At 34.4% G+C, this 20067-nt stretch overlaps 1 protein-coding gene across 1 annotated transcript in view; it reads left to right on the top strand.

Moving 5' to 3' along the window:
- The window catches only part of ANKRD17 (ankyrin repeat domain 17), a gene marked incomplete at its 5' end in the record, with an annotated part of 86997 nt that overhangs the window by 40727 nt on the left and 26203 nt on the right, over positions 1-20067 (top strand). The window contains 8 exons of the mRNA XM_080796380.1: positions 2297-2408; positions 2561-2706; positions 6087-6229; positions 6756-6969; positions 7464-7639; positions 8763-8925; positions 11244-11339; positions 12832-12948. Of these exons, the coding sequence (XP_080652506.1) occupies positions 2297-2408; positions 2561-2706; positions 6087-6229; positions 6756-6969; positions 7464-7639; positions 8763-8925; positions 11244-11339; positions 12832-12948 (1167 nt within the window). The remainder of the gene's footprint in view (positions 1-2296; positions 2409-2560; positions 2707-6086; positions 6230-6755; positions 6970-7463; positions 7640-8762; positions 8926-11243; positions 11340-12831; positions 12949-20067) is intronic.

Raw genomic sequence — 20067 nt, 5'->3', positions numbered from 1 at the left:
AATGAAGATCAAATACTATTACACAGTCAGAGCTGTCACTCATTTAAGTATTCGTGTCCTTCTTCATTGTTGTAGTTGGTGCATCTCTCCCTTGTGGCCATCCCTGATCTCTGCAGTCAGTAGCTCTGCTCTCTGCCAGCCTCTTCTGCAGAGCAGCTTTTGCGGTCTCCCTCTTCATCACTGACTAGTAGGCTTTTTCTTATTTCTTGACTCTGTTGATTTTGCCTTTTGTCTCTTGTTACTCATTTTTTGTAATGGAGTTTGGTTTTGAGACTTGACCTTCTGGGAGAAAATGCCTTTCCTTTTTGTATTTATTATATAAATATAATAAATATTACAAAAAATATAAACACAATAAATATATTTCTTATATGTAGCCTTTTGTTTTATTAGTAAATAGCCTTTGAATCTGTGACCCTGCATAGCCGCTGTCATTCATTGAACTTAACTATCATTTATTGTTTCCTAGGCAAAAGCATCATTTACAGGTGGAGAATGCAAACATGAATAAAACATGTTTATTACCTTCAGGAATTTCTAGTTCTCTGAGAGTGATAGGCATATACTGATATAAGCATAAGGAAGACTGGTGATAAGTGTTGTAATAGAGATGCATATGTAAAAATGAGGAAAAGTAGCTTAGAACAGTGCTGTGTAACAGAAAAAATAATGTGAAACACATAAAATTTTCTAGTAACCATATTTAAAAAAGCAAAATAAAATAGGTAAAATGCATCATAAGAATATATTTTATTTAGCTTCATATGTCCATAATAATACTGTTTAAACATGTAATCAGTAATACCAAAAACTACTGAGATATTTTACATTTTTATTTCATATTAAAGGTCTTCAAAATTCAGTCTGTGTTATACTTACAGCTTAGAGTGATCATATCATCCTTGTTTTCCTGGGACTTTCTTGATTTTAGCACCAGGAGCTCCTTATGCTGGAGACCCCCTCAGTCCTATGCAAATCCAGGATGGTTTGTTAGCCTGTATTTATCTCAACTTGGGTTTCATTTAGATTTGACTAAATGTACAATTAAGAAAGTAGATTTATTTACTCAGAGTGCTCCATACTGAAAAATTCTCTAATAACCAAATGAGTATCACTTTTTAACTTTAAGTTTTAAAATTCAGTTTTTCAGTCACATTAGCTATATTTATAGTATAATAGCTACATACTGCTAGTAGTTACCTTTCTTCAACAGTACAAGTTTAGAGTACTAAAAGTATGAGGTTTTTGTTTATGAGACAAGCATTTTAAACTATAATAGAGTATCATTAGCAGAAGTCAGAAGTAAATCATATATAAAGCATCATGTTTCAATTATGATAGTCTTTGTCTTTCAAAATACTCTGTATACTGTATATTTTTCTTTGTTGTTCCTTTAAGTATTTGGGGGCTTTGTTTTCAACTGCAATTAAATTACTTGGAAGCCCTTTTTCTATATCAGGGCTTGCTTTTCAGCTTTCTTAGGTAGGCCTAGAACAGCTAATTTGGCTCCACTGCTGAGGATTTTACTTGATATTCTGTGTGTTTTGAGGTCTTTCTACTCTGGCTGGTGGGAACCAAACTATTGCTGGCCCTGTGTAAACTCTGGGTCTTGTTATGCCTGCTGGTGGTCTTTTCTTGGCCTCTCAATTTTCCTCATGAACATATGCTAATCAGAACTCAGCTGAAAGACTCAGCCAAAGACCCTCTGCAGATATCTAGAGTACTCTGTCGTGCTTTCCTATCCAGTAGTCTGCCCAATGAATTCTAGCCATCTGACCGCTCCAGACTCTGTCTTCTCACCTCAGGGAGATTGCCAGGCTGTATTTGGGTACCCTCTCTGCACAGCAGCCTGGAAACTCTCCAGGCATCAAACTGAGTTTAATCATTTCTACCCTCGGTGATCACTGCCGCACACTGCCTATCTAAACACTATCATTTCAGATAGTTCGTCCTTTCCTTTTTGGTTGTTTGAGTTAGGAAGACAGATCTTTTCTGTGCTACTCCGTTAATGCTAGAAGCAAAAGTGAATCCAACACTGTTTCTTTTAATCATGTATTTGTAAATAGCATATGGTTGAAAATCATACTTTTTTCCCTTCATGTTTAAGAATTGCCCATAAAGTTCAAATATTATTTTGTAGCCTTTACAAAATCACGTTAGCCACTAATGAAAAAAATAACTTAATATCCAAATGTTTGATAAAGTAGAATGGGACATCTGTGTCTGTATTTAGTTTAAGTATATATTATATAATTGATGTAATTTTAAAATTAATCAAAAAATTAATTTTTTATAGACTGAAAGTAATCATGATACAGCGCTAACACTGGCCTGTGCTGGTGGTCATGAGGAGCTGGTACAAACACTGCTAGAGAGAGGAGCTAGTATTGAGCACCGAGACAAGAAAGGTAGGGCTTACTTTTGTTAATGTTTTTTCTGGAATATTTGTGTTCTGTGAAGAAATACTACTTCTAGCCCTGTTGTGATAGATACAATGAAAAACAGTGTGGGGTTTTTTTTTTTTTGCTTAACATGTAGTGAGAAGATCATTTTTTTCCAGGTTTTACTCCACTTATCTTGGCTGCCACAGCTGGTCATGTTGGTGTTGTGGAAATATTGCTGGACAACGGTGCAGACATTGAAGCCCAGTCAGAAAGAACCAAGGACACACCATTATCTTTGGCTTGTTCTGGGGGGAGACAGGAGGTAACATTTTCCCCAGTGTAATATCTGTCCCATCTGTTTAGCAAATACATATTTTAACTTACATGATTTGATGGGAATAATGGGTTGACATCTGGATTTATCACAGTAACTGTCCTTTTGCTAATAGGTCATAATTTCAAACATTGTGTTAGCATAAGCCATTGAGTCTGAAAAGTTACATCTATTATTATGTTTATCTAAAAGTAGTACCTGCCATGGGAATTCCTGTGTGTTGCATTCAGGCTAAGGGAGTGATTAAGCCATTTCAAAGCAAATCAGTAAACTCCTGATAAGCAGGGACTATATTCATTTGTCTTTTCCTATCTCAGAGTACCTGGCATGAAAGGTACTTAAGCTCAGCCTCTATTGCTCTCTGTGTATAAGATTAGTAGGGAATCAAGAGCATTCAATTTTTAGTTGTTCTTTTCATTTTTCCCCACTCAACTCTGAAAGAAAGATTCTCAGATGAGATTATATGACCTTTTCATTTTTTAAGTAGGGTAGAACCACTGGTGTGATCAGGTGTAGGCCCAAGAATTTATAGCCTATACCCATGTATGTCTTCTTCTGGCATTTAATGATCAGCTGGGCAACCTAATTTTTTTTTAGTCCATTTTTAAAGTCTAGTTGTAAGGATTTTGATTAGCCAGTTGTGCTGTCTCTGTGGACTGGCAACTTCTCAATTAGGGTATTCTTGAATCTTAAGATTTAAGAAGTATCCTAGATCATGCAGGTCATTTTCTTACTCAGCTTAAAAATGTTTTACTTTTTTTTTTCACCATCCTGTTACAAAGTTTTCCTGTTTATTAAGCCTGAGTTATACCTTCCCTGAGTTTCCCCACTGTTCTTAATTCTGTTCTTTGAATTAATGGAAAGAAGTTTATATCCTCTTGTATCTATAGATATTTGAGTCTCTATCTGCCAGTTACCTGTTCTCCATTTGAAGCGTGTCCTGTTCTTTTGATTATTAGCTTGAAGATACCTTTTCTAAATCTCTCACCTGGCTGTTCTACCCATTATGTCTGTATCCCTCCTGAAATATTATGTCTAAAGTTATTCTGGCCAATGAAATGGTAGATTATTACCTCCCTGTTTGCATACCTTAAACTGCCCCCCCCCTTTGCCTATCATATCATATCATATCATATCAGGTTATATTGAACTTGAATCAGCTAAACCCACTAGAGTTTTTAGTAAACTAGAAGATAAAAGTTCTTTAAGAGATAGAATAATTCTTGCACAGAAAGAATGGAAAATCTAATAAATCAGTTGGTTTCTTTCAAAGCAATTTTAAAGCCTATAGCATACTATAATCTTTATATATTCTTACTAAAATGTAACAAATGAGGTTGTAACAGATACAGAAGTCTTTTAGGGTAATAATTTTGCCTATAACATTCTGTTGCTTTGATTTGGTGTCATTGGAACAGTTAAGTATTTTGAAGTTATTAAACAGTGGAAACTCATTTTACTATAAAGTCACAAACTAATTTATATTGAGTGTTTATTACTTTCTGGGAAGAGACTATTCCCTTTGAGAGATAACTAAGGTCAGTTATCTTTGCATAATGGAATTAATAACTTTAGAAATTTGATTAGGGTTTTTTACTTTCTTGTTTAAGGGACTCTATAAAATAAAACAGCATAATGCCATTTTTTGGTCTTATTTTTCATAACCTTGTCACATAAGCCACCTAGTGTTACTGGCTCTAAAAGCAAAAAAGTGATGGATAGAAGTCACAATCTAAAATTGGTCATACATAGCTTTATTCAAATGAGTAAAGTTTCAGCTTATATGTTAAGACAAAGCACTGTTCATTAACATTATTTGTTATTTCCCAGTTAGCATTTTAGGATATTTTACTAGTACTAAGAGCAAGGTAAGAGCTATGATCTTGGGTAATCTAACTTTTCTCTGCCTCATTTGCAAAATGAAGGTGAAAATACTAGTACCTGTGTCAAAGAGTTGTTTTGTGCATTAAATGGCATAATGGATGAAAGATGCCAATAAGTACTTCAATAAATGGTAACCAGTTTTTAGCTATCAGGGAATGCAAATTAAGATCCCAGTGGGTTACGCTAAAATGATAAAGACCGGCAATGCTTAATCTTGCCAAGGATGTGGAGCAGTCAGGACTCGCTTATTATTTGTGGAGATGTAAATGGTACAATGACTTTCAGAAAAGGTCTGGTAATTTCTTATAAAACTAAACATATACCCAGAAATTCTACTACTTAGAGCCCATGAGCAGTGAAAATATATTACTGAAAGAATAGCGACTTTATTCAAAATTGCCAAAAACTAGAGACTGCAAAGGTAGTCGCCAGTAGGAGAATAGATAAACTATATTATATTTGTGTGATGAAATGCTATGCAATACACAGAAATGACTCTCAAACACTGTGATTTCATCTATTTGAAGATCTAAGATAGATATAGATAAAAATAGGCTATAGGTGGGATTGACTGAGAAAGAAGCATGAGTAAATAACAGGGATTTAAATAACATCAGCTTTATGCATTTGTCAGTATTCAGTAAATGTACACTGAAGTTTTGAGCATTTGCTGTAAGTTAGAAATTTTTCCCCCCAAATTTGAAAACAAGTAGTACTCTAATAATGATACATATGTTGATGTATTTAAAGAAATTTCAGCTTTCTACAATTTACTTTGAAATGAAATATATCAAAAAATGGACAAATAGATATGATAAAGTAAGTGTAGTAGAATATTAATGGTAGAATCTAGGTAGTGAGTATGTGTAAATTTATTAAACTTTTCTGTATGTTTAAAAATTTTCATAATAAAATGTTAGGAAAAAATAAGCATTAACTTTATTCCAAGTTTTTAAACATTTAGTTATTGATTATAAATTAAAAAAAAAATACTTTAAAGAGGGGCACCTGGCTGGCTCAGTCAGTAGAGCATGAGACTCTTGATCTCAGGGTTGTAAGTTTGAGGCCCACGTTGGGTGTAGAGATTACTAAAAAATAAAGAATAAAATCTTCAAAATATATCATAAAGACATATATATATATATAAATGAAAAAAATCTTATTTTACTGCTATGTGATAGAGTAACAGAAATAATACTTTTTAAAATAGCATTGCACAATAACACAGTGAGATCCAGACCTTGCATGAACACACCGTGTCATTTTAACAATTTCAAAATAGATTTTAATTGAGAAGCTAGCTTACTGTTGCTTCTAAGAATTCTTGCTATTATTTGAGTCTAATTTTGTGCAAAGGATTAAAAAATGACTCTCCTGTTTTTTTCTTCTACGATATATCAGAAAACTAAAGAAATCAGAAATGGACACCTTGCAAATTGTTTCACCATAAGAAGAAAACACAGCTTTTCCTCTTTTCTTTTCAGGTGGTGGAGCTATTGTTAGCTCGAGGGGCAAACAAAGAGCACAGGAATGTTTCTGATTACACACCTCTAAGCCTGGCTGCTTCTGGTGGCTATGTGAACATTATCAAAATATTACTAAATGCAGGAGCTGAGATTAATTCTAGGCAAGTTTTATTCTCTCTCTATAAGCCCCTTAAGAGTGTTATGATAAGCTATTTGTAGAACACTTATATTTTTAATGCAATATTTAGGAAATGCCTTCATTACAAATTTAGAATCCAAACTGTTGGGAGATTTTTAATTTTATTTAAATACTTAAAACTATTGATATAAACTTGAAAAAACATCACTTACTGTATTTCTAATGGTATTAAAAGTAAACACAGTTTTCTTAGGAGTTTTTATTAAGAAAGTATATGCTTTAGGATGGAAAATCCATCATAATAATAACTTAATATTTAATAATCATTTTTCAGTCCAAGTTATTATGTTGAATGAGATACAGAAAGTATTCTAGTTCTAAGGTGGTAAACAATTTCTAATGGAGTCCTGGTCGTATCTCACAGACATATAGGGCTGAGAAAAACTATTTTAAATAATCCTGCAAAACAAAGAATCTTAAATCCTGAAATAGAATTCTATAGAAATTTATATTCTTTACCTTTGTTCTCCCCATACCTCCACCCCCAGAACTGGTAGCAAATTGGGCATTTCTCCTCTGATGTTAGCAGCTATGAATGGGCACACAGCTGCTGTTAAGCTCCTGTTAGACATGGGCTCTGACATAAATGCTCAAATAGAAACCAATCGGAACACTGCCCTTACTTTAGCCTGCTTCCAAGGAAGAACTGAAGTGGTTAGTCTTCTGCTTGATAGAAAAGCAAATGTGGAACACAGAGCTAAGGTAAGAAAAAGTCTTGAGATTTATACATGGATTTATTGCTTCAGTATTTAAGGTGTGCAGTAGCATTATGCTAATTATAATTTTAGTATTTTCTAGTAACATGTCTTATATGTATTTAATCAGAAATCATTCTGTGTACTCAAGCACTCTTGAAAATACCTCAGTAATAAATTTTTATAGGTAATAATGACATTAGGGTTATTAGCTAGAAAATACATAGTATTATGAAAGAGAAGAGAGGAAGCATTTATTAGCACCAGTTATGCCAAGTGCTTGCATCTTACACAGTTTTTTTTCCCACAATAAATTGGCATTATGTAGGATATCGTTCAGTAAATCACACTGTTAACTCAGGCTAGTGGTGTCAGTGCTGAAATTTAGTTGTGAATTTTCGCAACAACTATATCATGTTGCTCCCCAGATTGTTCTTTAAACATTTTAGCTCTTTTCAGTCTCTTATGTGGTGGTGGTATTGTTGTTTTCACTAAACCTAGACTGGCCTCACACCGCTAATGGAAGCTGCCTCTGGTGGATATGCAGAGGTGGGCCGAGTTCTTTTGGATAAAGGTGCTGATGTTAATGCCCCTCCAGTGCCCTCTTCGAGAGATACAGCTTTAACCATAGCAGCAGATAAAGGGCATTATAAATTCTGTGAGCTTCTCATTGGCAGGTATGATGTTACCATACTCTTCATACATGACTGTGTGTACCAGTGATTACTATTCTGTCAGGTTATATGGTACTATTAAAAAAGCAAATGTGATTACTTCCTCTGTGAACTACAAGTGCATGTTTTATTTTTAAACCTACTTTTATTTCCCACCTATCCAGAGTTACATTTCATTGTCTGATTTATTTCAGTATAACCTAAAAATACTTCTTTTCTTCCTGTCTTGGGTGTGTATATACTCTTAAAGCACTATAATAAGCTGTTTGAACATCCAGCTGTTGTCATCCATGTTCACATCTCCCATATAGTTTGAGTTTTTGAAAAAGAGTATCACTTGAAATCTTTAAAGTCTAGCAGCAATCTAAAGTTTATTGTTGATTTCCTCGAAAGTTTTTCGTTTGTCTTGTTTGGTTAAATAACAGTGAGGGCTTTTAAGTGACAGTTGTAGAACTGTTCATGGTATCAGACAATCCAGGAGAATTTCTTCTTTGAGTCACTCAGAAGTTGCCTGCCAGTCTTCCAGAGATACTTGTCTGCTTAATTGGATTTCCTGCTTTAACAGTCTTAAAGACATTTGCATGGTATCCTAAGAAATAGTATTTAGTAGTGGCTCTGTCACCTGTTACTCACCTTGAGTCTTACTTACCGTGTTGCCCACTGTGTGCTAAACCTGCATGTTATTTTTGGATTCATTCTTTTCCAAAGCCACATAATACAAATACATGCATACAAGTAACCTGAAATAGATACAAGTGCCTCGTAGGATACTGTTTGTGTCTCTTGCATACTGTTTATTTAATGTATTGATTATGCTATTAACAGGAAGTACTTATTTTTTACTAAATAAAATTCACATTTTCTCAGGATTGAAACTTGGAATTACGCAGTCATTACTTTTAAGATTAAAAAAGCAATTATTAGTATGTTATTTTTTTTAATTTGATGACTTAAATTTGATGATTAGAAATTCTTCATAATTTTGAGAGAAACATGTATTTTAGTCCCTCAATAATATAAATAATTTTTCACTTTCATGGAATATTTTTCGTAAGTTTATAGTTGATTTTTATTATTTCTGTAATTCCATTTCATTTTAACAATGACATCTGTGTCATTCATTTAGGGGAGCTCACATTGATGTACGTAACAAGAAGGGGAACACTCCATTGTGGCTAGCAGCAAATGGTGGACATCTTGATGTGGTTCAGTTATTGGTGCAAGCAGGTGCAGACGTGGATGCAGCAGACAACCGCAAGATAACTCCTCTTATGGCGGCATTTAGGAAGGTAGAAGTCTTTCATCTTCATTCACTTGAACGTTTTTCACTTAGGCTGGAAGGTATATAGTTTAGTGATCACTAAAGACTCTTATTTTAGGACTTAACAGTAGTGACGAACGCAGTAAAATACTATGCAAATAAACACTGATGTGTTTCTGTGTTGATGGCAACACTTAAAAGGTAGATATAGGTATCCCAGAAAAACCTTTAATGTTGATATTGATAAATAAAGCTAAGTAAACTTGTAAAAAGTTGTTCTAAATAGTATTTTCAAAATCTAGTTGCAAACTTAATCTTTCACAAAATGTAAATCCAATTAAGAGTAACTACTTATGGATGGATGTTTTCTTATAATAGTACAGCAGGGAAAAATTAACTTAAATTGATTTTATTTATAATCACTTGCTTTAATTACTAGGGAATTAAATAATGAAATAAATAATGAAAACCCAGCTACCAGTATTTTGAAATGATTGAATATCAAATGAACTGCATCCAGAAATAGAAATAAATTTTGTGAAAGAGAAACTTTTTTTCTCTTCCTGTAATGCATAGCACAGAGCTGTGTATAATTTCATTTAATGTTTTTGTTGGTCTCTTAAATACGGTTTAAATTTGTTACTGGGAAAACTGGGTTACTGTTTTAGGGTTTATAATTTTGAGTTTTATCATTTTGAGACAGGTAGGTAAAATCCCCTGGTAGACTGAAAATTATTTGTTGTATTAAAAACTTCTAACATAAAATTGCAAAAAATCATCTCTCTCCTTTTTGTCTTTTAATTCTCTCTGGCTCCTGTACTATATGCCACCTCTTCCCTAGGTATTCTAGACTACCTAGACACTGACTCTGTATGTTTCTTTCCCCACCAGTCAAACTTACGCTTTATCATTGACTATCTACTTCTTCTCCAAGCAAGCTAACATATATCGTTACCAAGTTAATCTTCCTAACTTCTCCACTACGTTAGTATCCTCTTCTAGAGCCTTTTCCTTTTTTGTCATCCTTTGAAATCCAGTCTTAGTTTGTTATTCAGAGCCACCATAAATCGAGTGCTCTTCAAGCTCATCTCCCATTATGAGTCCCTGATGTGGAGAGTCTTCTCCTTGCTTGGTCTTTTCATTGTTGCTGTCTCTCACATCACCTTTGTTCTCATCTCAGAAACCTCATGTCCTTCCTCATTTTCAGAGTTATTCATTCTTTGGGTATAGTTTAAATCTCCCCTTCGGCAGAAACTCTTCCAATCCTATTTGAGCTCACAGTAAGATACTTAATCTCCTAAAAGTTGTAGAAGTTCTGCCATCTGTTATTTTTGTTATTCATTTTGACTCAAATTACCTTGTAATTATTACTCTAACATGCATATATCTTATCTTTCCAGATAGACTTAGTTCCTTAAGAATAGTGTTCATCTTTTATATTCTTCTGTATTCATTCCGTTTTTTTTTAGTACCTTACCATGTGCAACTGTAATGGTTGGGATAGTACACTGTACAGAGAGCAGCAGTTGTACTCTTTAAATGTAGAATTTAATTGGGGAGGTGAGATCCACACACAAAGTCAGGTAACTGTGTGAGTGTCCCATATAATTTAAGTGCTGTAGAAGTGTTGGTGAGATATCAAGGAATGATGCAGATGGCATTGAACTATTCATTAAAAGATAGGAATATTTGAAAAGATAGAAAGGAAGAGATAGAGAAATATACTAAACATGGTCTGTTTAAATGGACTGGCTAATTTGTAGGTGTTGTGTTCAGAGAGTAATAGTGTAAACTGGATAAAGTTAGAGTCTCTTGAGCGCTGGTCTAATGATTTTGAGCTTGGTGAACTGTGTTACAGTGAATCTTATAATCATAGCTCATGCTTTAGGAAAGCGTATTTTAATCCTTTTACACTTCTAGTACAGTGCTGTACATTCAGTTTTTATCTGAAAGAACAAAATTGTTATTTCTACTCTTTTAATGCTTAGAATTAGGATGCTCATTTATGAGTTAGCTAGAAACAAATGAGGTTTTGTTTTTGTCTTTTTTCTTTTCAGAAAGAAAAACTTTTTTCTTCATACTGTTTTTTTTTTTTTTAATTCATTGTTGTTTAGAATTTTAGGTCAGGTTATTCTGTACTTGGGAGGGTGGGATGAAGATGAACAGTATAGATTTAACTTAACAGAACCAGAGTCTGTCTTTTTTTCATTTACAGTGCAAATAATATCTAATTAAGACTTTATTTTGTGGCACTGATGCCAAAGTAATCTTAGATAAGACAGACTGTAGATATACTGAATCCTCTTAGAATCTGTTTTCAATCTGACATTGGTATCTATTTTTTAGGGTCATGTGAAGGTGGTGCGCTACTTAGTCAAAGAAGTCAATCAGTTTCCATCAGATTCTGAATGTATGAGATACATAGCAACCATCACTGATAAGGTAATACACTGATTAAACTCATCCCACTCTATGAGCTAGGGATCCCATTTGGTTATACATACACACACATATACATACATATGTGTGTGTCTCCCACTAAGAAAAAAGCCTTAGTCTAAGCAATAATGTGTGGCTTATAGCAGTTTTCATTTATCTAATATTTGAGAATGAACTTTTCTATTTCAAAGATACTTCAGATTATTTACTTACCTGGAGAAGCAATAAAACTTTCTCTAATAGAATTTTTAGTTTTTAATAGTACTTGAACTAATTAATTTTTTATGTAAACACTAAACAGTCTAAAGCAAATATTGTTATTACTCATCAGTATTATAATTTATATGTATGTTTATCCAAACTGATAACCTCTTCTGAGAGGAACAAGCCCAGTAGTTTTTTTTTTTTTTTTTTTTAAATACCTAAACAAAACTGAGCATAGTCATGGGCAAGAAAACTTTTAATGTCTTCAGTATTGGAGTAATTGTCAGCTTAAGAATGAATTAGCCAGAATTTTTGCAGGAAAAGTAGAGAAGGTTAAATAAATCCTATTAGACGTCTAATTGGAATATTCCCCTGGTGATGTTTTGACTCGGGGTTTATACTTAGGTTTGAATAAAATCCTAAGACATGCCTCTGAAAATGGAAAGAGGTCAATTAATCCAAAAATGTCTTTCTACTACATGATAGTGAGCACTGTTTTTTCATGGATTTTATTTACAGAGGTAATTCATTGTCTTGCCTGCCCCTGCATTCCTCTGTGATAATTACCATTCCTGTTTTTGTTTTGTTTTGTTTTGTTTTGTTTTGTTTTGGAGGGGTGGAGAGATTAAAAATAAGGTGTTACTCTCAATAGGGAAATAGCCCTTTCCTGTTAAGTAGTGTGTTCTAAGAATGAAATCACTGAGAAAAGTACGTAAGTACCCATGTCTATAATTTCTTTAAGCGTGATTCTTGCACATGAAGTTGTAGCAGCAAAGCTTAAAGCTTTGAGAACAGTGTCTGCCAATAAAGTTCTTTAACATTTTTTAAACCCATTTTCATTGTTGACATTGACCTTTTCCTTTAGCCCATTAGCCAGCTGGCATAAATTACTGCAGCTCTGTTTGCTGTATGATTTCGTCCATTGAAATGTTAGGAGTAAATAATTTTAGTTTCCAAAGTACCAGTCAAATGGATATTATTTTGAAGGACAGTAAAGGCTCTTGCTTGTGTATTTTAAAAAACACATGACAGGGTTCCTGGCTGCCTCAGTCAGTAGAGCATTAGACTTTTGATCCCAGGGTCTTGAGTTCGAGCCCCATGTTGGGTGTAGAGATTATAAAGAAATAAAGTTTAAAGATGTACACCATTTATATTATTTGTACCCTTTTTTGCCCTACCACTAATTTTTATTGCTTATGTTCATTCAAGTACCTTAATTATTGTGTTTTCAGAATCTCTCTAAGTGTGAATTGTTTTTTGAGGCTGCAAACATCTTAATTTTTTATTTTAGGAGATGCTGAAGAAGTGTCATCTTTGTATGGAATCAATAGTACAAGCCAAAGATAGACAGGCTGCTGAAGCAAACAAAAATGCCAGCATTTTATTAGAGGAGTTAGACTTGGAAAAGGTAATGGTAACCTTTACATATGAAAAGTTCTTACTTTTCCTCTTTTGCCTTCCACCTAATTGGTAATCTGTTGTGTTTTGGTTTTATTTCATTTTGTTCTTGCTTTAACCAATGCACATGTTTTTTTCTCCAAGTATGGCTCAGTTAGAGGGAATTATGACTATTTTAAATACCATTAAAGTAACTTTCTTTGTAATCAAATTAACAAAATTTTATTACAGGAGTTGCATTGATCTGCAAGTCAGAAAACCTAACCTCAATAATCAAGTTTAGTCTTATATCAACAAATGATCTCTTAATCCCCATCCAAATTGATCTTTCATTGATCCTAGACTTTGTAATTGATTGCCAACAGATTTATCAGACATACCAAATGTATTACCATCACATAACCAACCAGGGAACTACAACCACTTTGTGGAATGTTTAATGAGTACTTTTTTTAAATGGATGATTTGTTTTGTACTTTTCTCTTTCAGGCAGAGCATCATTCCCATCTATTTCCACAGGGAGTAAAATACTACAGACAACATTTGGTTTTGCAGTCTTCTAGCTCACTTTCTCCCCCTTCCTATCAATGAGTCTGTATTCTAGAATGTAACACAAATAGTAATCACAGCAGGAAAAAGAGTTGGAATACATATTCTACCATGTTTGATCTTTTATAAAAAGGTTAAAAATGCTATAAAAAATTTTTACCTGCTATCAAACTTAAAAGTACTGATTAAATTTATAAAGGCTATATAGTGATAATTTTAACCTTTTTTGACTTGAGTTATTTCCCTTTTTTACTGTATTTGCTGACTTATGTTAAACTATGAATTTCAACTTACATAAACAAAAAATGAATTATTTTCAAGATTTTATTCTAATTCAAGTGTGAAGCTACACTTATTTTTTAGAAAATATATTTAATATTGGAGGTTTTTTATTTAAAAAAATCTGGTTTAGGGGCATCTGGGTAGCTCAGTGGGTTAAAGCCTCTGCCTTCAGCTCAGGTCATGATCCCAGGGTCCTGGGATGGAGCCCCACGTAGGGCTCTCTGCTCAGCAAGGAGCCTGCTTCCTCCTCTCTCTCTCTGCCTGCCTCTCTGCCTACTTGTGATCTCTGTCTGTCAAATAAATAAATAAAATCTTAAAAAAAATATCTGGTTTAAATTCTGATCAAACAAATTAGCTTTTTTGGCCATTTTGTAATTTTAAAAGAATATGAGCACATTGAGAGATAGATATTTATAACCATTATAACTATTATTTGACCTATTTTTATATATTGTCTTATCTAATTATTTAAAGCCTACTAAATACCAAGCAATATAATAGTGCCAAGTGGTATGATAAAATATGTATTATTTTAGTCTTCTTACTAAAAAATATTACTACCTTCCTCTTTCAGATGGAGAAACTACATCTGTGGGAAATTAAGTAACTTGCTTAAACTAGAATAGGGTTTGAACCCAGTTTTTTTGTTGTTGTTGTTTTGTTTTTTTTCATTCCAAATTCCCGGGTTCCCACTCTTTTTTTTTTTTTTTAATTTAAATATTTTATTTATTTATTAAACAGAGAGAGAGAGAGAGAAATCACAAGTAGGCAGAGAGAGAGGGGGAAGCAGGCTTCCCGCTGAGCAGAGAGCCCAATGTGAGGTTTGATCCAAGGACTCTGACATCATGACCTGAGCCGAAGGCAGAGGCTTAACCACTGAGCCACCCAGGCGCCTCCGGGTTCCCACTCTTAATTGAACATAAACTACCTCTTAGTTCTTTCTTCCTAAAGTACTATAATACCCTGTTTTATCATTACTCTCCTATTTTTACATCTTAGAATTCTCCTGACTCTAAGTTGTTTCATGATACTATTTCTTTTTTGCATTTTAAAAAATCTGCATCCTTTCTATAGCTGAGACATAGATACCTGTTTTTAAATAAAACTTTTAATTTTTTTATGCCTTGATATTTGTACATTACATTAAATGCACCTAGGAATTTATTGCATACCTATAGATTATAAAGTCAAGAAGCAGTTTATAGGAGACATCTTTATGAAGATATCTGTTTCTCAATCAACTTCATTTTTTTTTTCTCTATTACAATGTGTTCAGTTTAAACTGTGAAATATGCAAAGATTAACTAAAGAAAATACTATGTCACCATTGTAACATTTAACTAAAATTAAAAACCTGGTATGATAACTAAAGTCTGCACCTCTGCAGTTACCTATTAAGCCTTTTAAGAATGTATGTGATCTGCCCACTCATGATACTTCTTACATCCCCTGATCATATGTATGTATTTTTTATTACTTTGGTCACTTTGCTCCGTCAATACTGACCATCCTCTTTTTGTTCTTACTGTGCCTTCTGCCTTAATTGTCCCTTCATTTGCCTCTTACTTTAGTCTCCCTTCCACAGACACTCTTACTACTCTTCTTCCCTTCTCTGTTTTCACTGTGTAACATTCTAAATACTGTGTTTTATTTAGTTATCTTGTTAGACTCTACCACTGTAGAGTGCATGTACCACAAAATGGTGCCTGGCATGTCACAGGCGGTCAATAGGTATTTCTTGGGCAAATGAATATTCACACATATGGATATGGTGTACTTTTTTAAAAAAAAAAAGGATCCTATGAACACATTAATACTTGCCTTTCCCTCTCTCAGTAATTGATTGATATTGGCAGTTGATAGTGCTTTAACTGCAGAATATACTCCATAGAAAGTTTGTTTCCAGTTTTTTTGTCACTACAAATAATGTTACAATAAAAATCCTTACATGTATTCCCTTATATTTGGGTGATTTTGTTTTTATAGAATAAGTTTCTTCACTTGGGTCAATATTTTAAATTTAGTACTTCTAGAATATTCAACACAAGTGTCATTTCCTTGAATTCTTTGCAATATTTCTTAACCTTGATGTTCCTGCTTTCAAGAACCTCAGGTTTAAAGCAAATTAAAAGAAACGTCTTTCAAATGTCATTGCATATTTCTCCACACTATTAAAACTCAAAGTGATAAACTAATTAGATGTAAATCGATTCTTTTTCATGCACTTTCATGCACTTTATAAACAGTTTAAATGGGGGCAGTGTAGAGATAAAATTCTGTATTACAGAGGAGGTTCTTCTCTCCTGAACTCTAGACCAGTATTTCTATTTGAAAAATTATCGGATTGAGATCTGATAGTCTGATAGGGTCTGGTTCATTTTTTTTACTTATGACTTATATCTGGGAAAATACACTTTTTTTTTTTTTTTGCACCTTTTGAAACACAGTGTATTCTGGCTCCACCATATCAAATTTAGGAACATGACCGGAGTTGGTCTTGTCTGGTCTAAGTTGAATGTTCTGTATAGGTAATTTATTGCTTATATAAAAGTGATTATTTGGTCAGCCTTTCTAATTTGAAAATTTGGGTCTATAGGTTTATAAAAACTGCTGCTGAAAATACTACCCATTACATTTATCAGATTTCCTTATCCTTGTTCAGCTAACATTTATTTACTGAGCATTTACTACGTGGAAGAGCCCTTGCTTTGGAGCATTTTATCTGGTCAGTTAATTGGTTGTTTTCTTAGGGCATTAACAACTAACTGTTAGTATCCTTAGTGAATATTATTGGTCTGCATTTTTGATATATTTGTTTCACCCCTCAACTTTATTACCTACTATTTCTTCCCCTACTTTTTTCCTTGTAAACTTGCATTACCTTTTAGGGAGTGTATAGAGTGTACTTTAAAAATATTTCTATTAGACATTTTCAGTTGGCTTTTTTTGCCATCACCTGAAGCTTCTAATATGCCTATTCCACAATCTTAATTTTATACATTTCATTCTCTGATCATCTTTTCAGCTTTACTGCCTCTTGAATTCTCCCTCCAACAATCTGGACAACATTGCCTACCAGTATATTGTAGGATTCATTTATCCTACCCCCCTTCACTGTTCCTCACTCTTTTCTTCTTCTTACCTGTACCCTGGTAACTAAATGTACAGAAAAAAATTCAACCCTGATGATGAATTTTACTTTAAATGGGTGACAATAAATTCTTTAATGCTGCCTATTTATACTGTATTTCCCTAATTTATTTCATTGTCCCACTCATTTAGACCACTGTTACTTTCTTTTATCCTCTGACTTCCAGTACATCCTCTCCTTCACCCTCAGTTAACTACCTTGCATTCTACATCAGTGAGAGAACTGAAGCTTCGGAACTGTCAGACTTTCCCCACCCCATCTCCCCACCCACGAATTTCTATCCATATTCTTCCTCCCATTTACTAAGTAAACTTTTTGTATCCAGTCCATTTAGTGAACTAGATCTGGTCTCCCTTACTCAAAAACACTGTGGCAATTTATTCTTTGTCCTATGTCATTTTTCCTCTTCTCTTGGGTCATTCTTATCAGCATATAAGCTTAGTTTCCAAACGTAAAAATCCCCTTGATTCCTCCAACTCCCTTTCCCCAGTTTTCAGCTATAAGCCCATTCCTTTGCTCCTCTTTGCAGCTAAACAATAACAGCAAAGTCGTCTTATTTTGGCTATTCCCAATTCTTCATCCTTATTTATTTATTTATTTATTTATTTAAAGATTGATTTATTTGAGAAAGAGAGAGCATAAGGGGGAAGGGCAAAGTGAGGGAGAGAGAATCCTAGGCAGATTCCATGCTGAGTGTAGAGCCCAGCACAGGACTCGATAACATGACTCTGAGATCAAGACCCCAGATGAAACCAAGAGCTGGACCCAACCAACTGTGCCACCAGGCACCTAGAATTCTTCATCCTCTTCAAATCTACTTCTGTCAGGCTCTTAACTCTCACAACCTCAACAAAACTGCTTTTATGGTCCCATGTGACTTTCATGTAGCCAAATCCAGTGTTCAGTGCTTCATTCTTACCTCACTATGCCACTAACATCTAATGTACTCTTTTCACTTGACCTCTATTGCTCTACACACTCTTAGCTTGGTTTTTCTCCTATCTCCCTGGATGGTCCTTCTGTGTCTCCTTTGCTACTTCTTCCTTTTCTTCTCCCTTAGTTGGCAAGCCCCTTAGCTCTTTATATGATCATCTTCTTGCACTGGTCATCTCATCCTGCTTCTTAAATTTAAATATATACCAGCTGATCCCAAATATATATCTTTAGCACAGACCTTTTCCCTAAACTTCACTCTCATATCCAACTAGCTACTCAGCCTGTCCATTTGGATACCAATTAGAGATCTCATACTTGTGTCCAAATGTGAGCTCCTGATCTTTGCTTACCCCAGAACCACAACTCTGACTTGTAACTGCTTATATAGCTTGTGCACTGGCTGTCCTCTTTGCCTGAAATCCTTCAAATCTATTAGATGTTCCTGTAAACCTTGCCTTTGTGAGGCTTACACTTACCACCCTATTTAAAATCAGAACCCCTTGGGGTTCCTGGGTGGCTGTCAGGTAAGCATCCAACTCTTGATTGCAGCTCAGATCATGATCTCCACGTCATTAAATCAAGCCCTGTGTGCGATCAGCCTGGTTAAGAATCTGTCTCCCTCTTTCTCTCCCTGCCCCCCTCCACCTCCTTACTTACTCTCTCCAAAAAAAACAAAAAAAAACACAAAAAAAAACCACTTTAAAATCAAAATCCCCTATCTCTCCCCACATACGTACTTGTCTTCCCCTTCTCTAGTATCTTACATTGTATTTAACACATTTTTGAAGACTATGTAATGTATTTATTATGTTTGTCATCTGTGTGCCCCCCCCAACTAAATGTTAAGTTTTATAAGCTTCATGAAGGTAGGGATCTTTTGTCTAGTTTACTGATTAGTTCAAAGATTAGAACCATGTTTAGTACATAGCAAATTAGCAATAAAGTTTTGCTGGATCCTACCCTTCCCTTCCCCTGATCCTCCCTAACCTCTTTTTCTGTTATTGGTATCACTACTCATGAGTCAGTAATGAAATCTTGCTGTAACTTTCAGCTGCTCACTAATCCTTGCTTCCGTCTATCTAGCAAATGAATTCATGTAGTAAGTTAACAACCCAGTGCCTGGTATAAACGCTCCATGTACTAAACCATATTACTGTCATCATCATCATCGCCTTCATTTGAGCTTTGGCAATTGCGCCTCTGTTCCGTCCTCTCCTCTCAGTTACCATTTGTCCCCTGAAGGATTGCCGTGGGCTTCTTACAAATAAGTATTTTTGTCTCTGTCACCTTTTTGCCTTTATTTTAATCCTTCTCCATTCCAATGTAACTTTTCCACAGTTCCCATAGTTTTCTTATACATAGGTGGGATTACCTTACCCCCTCCTCTGAAACTGTCAGTCTCTATTTTCTGCGTGGGAAAATCCAAACATGGGAAAATCCAAACATTCAGGTCCTCCCAGCTTACTACTTCTCTAGGCTCATCACTCACTATTGTTTGTTTTCTGATGCTCACATATCTCGTTTACTTTCATATATGTAAATATGTGATAGCATTTTTTTAGTCTGGACTGCCTCTCCCCAGATTCTTAAGTTCTCATCTTAAAAAGCTCAACTCTCAAAATCACATTGTTTCCTGAAACCTCAATTAGAAATGACTGGTTGAGTTAGGGCCTTTTCCTTTTCACACTGAGGTTATTCTACAATTTGACTTTTTTCTTCAAAGCCTCTCCCCTCCCTCATATAGTCTCAAAAACATATAGCAGTTCCCCTGTAAGTGAAATGAGGTCATTTGTGAGAAAATAGAGGATATGGACTGAATTTCTAAACCTGTTTTCTTTACCTCCAGACTTGATGGTTTATTCTGCTTTCATCTGTTCTTTTTGGGATCTTGTATCAGTTGTTACCACCTCTCCCATATTCTTTTATCTTTAGTGTCTGCAGCTGCACTAACTCCTATCCTCTGCCTACAACTTAATCAAGGTAACTATTATAATGAAACTTTACCTCAAATTTAGCATTTTGTTTGCCTTTTCCAGATACTATAAGAGAATAATCTGTGCTTTTTGACTCTACTTTTAATTTTTAATTCTCAGCCCAGGATCCATTGCCTACTCCCCTCCTACTCTATAGCAGGGATCACCAGTGACATCTTAACTGCCAAATTTTGCTACCTCTTTTCAGTTCTTAATCATACTTGTGATACTTATCAGT

Source organism: Martes martes, assembly GCF_963455335.1.
Source record: "Martes martes genome assembly, chromosome: 2".
NCBI classification, from domain to species: Eukaryota; Metazoa; Chordata; class Mammalia; order Carnivora; family Mustelidae; genus Martes; species Martes martes.
This window is presented reverse-complemented; position numbering and strand designations above follow the sequence as displayed.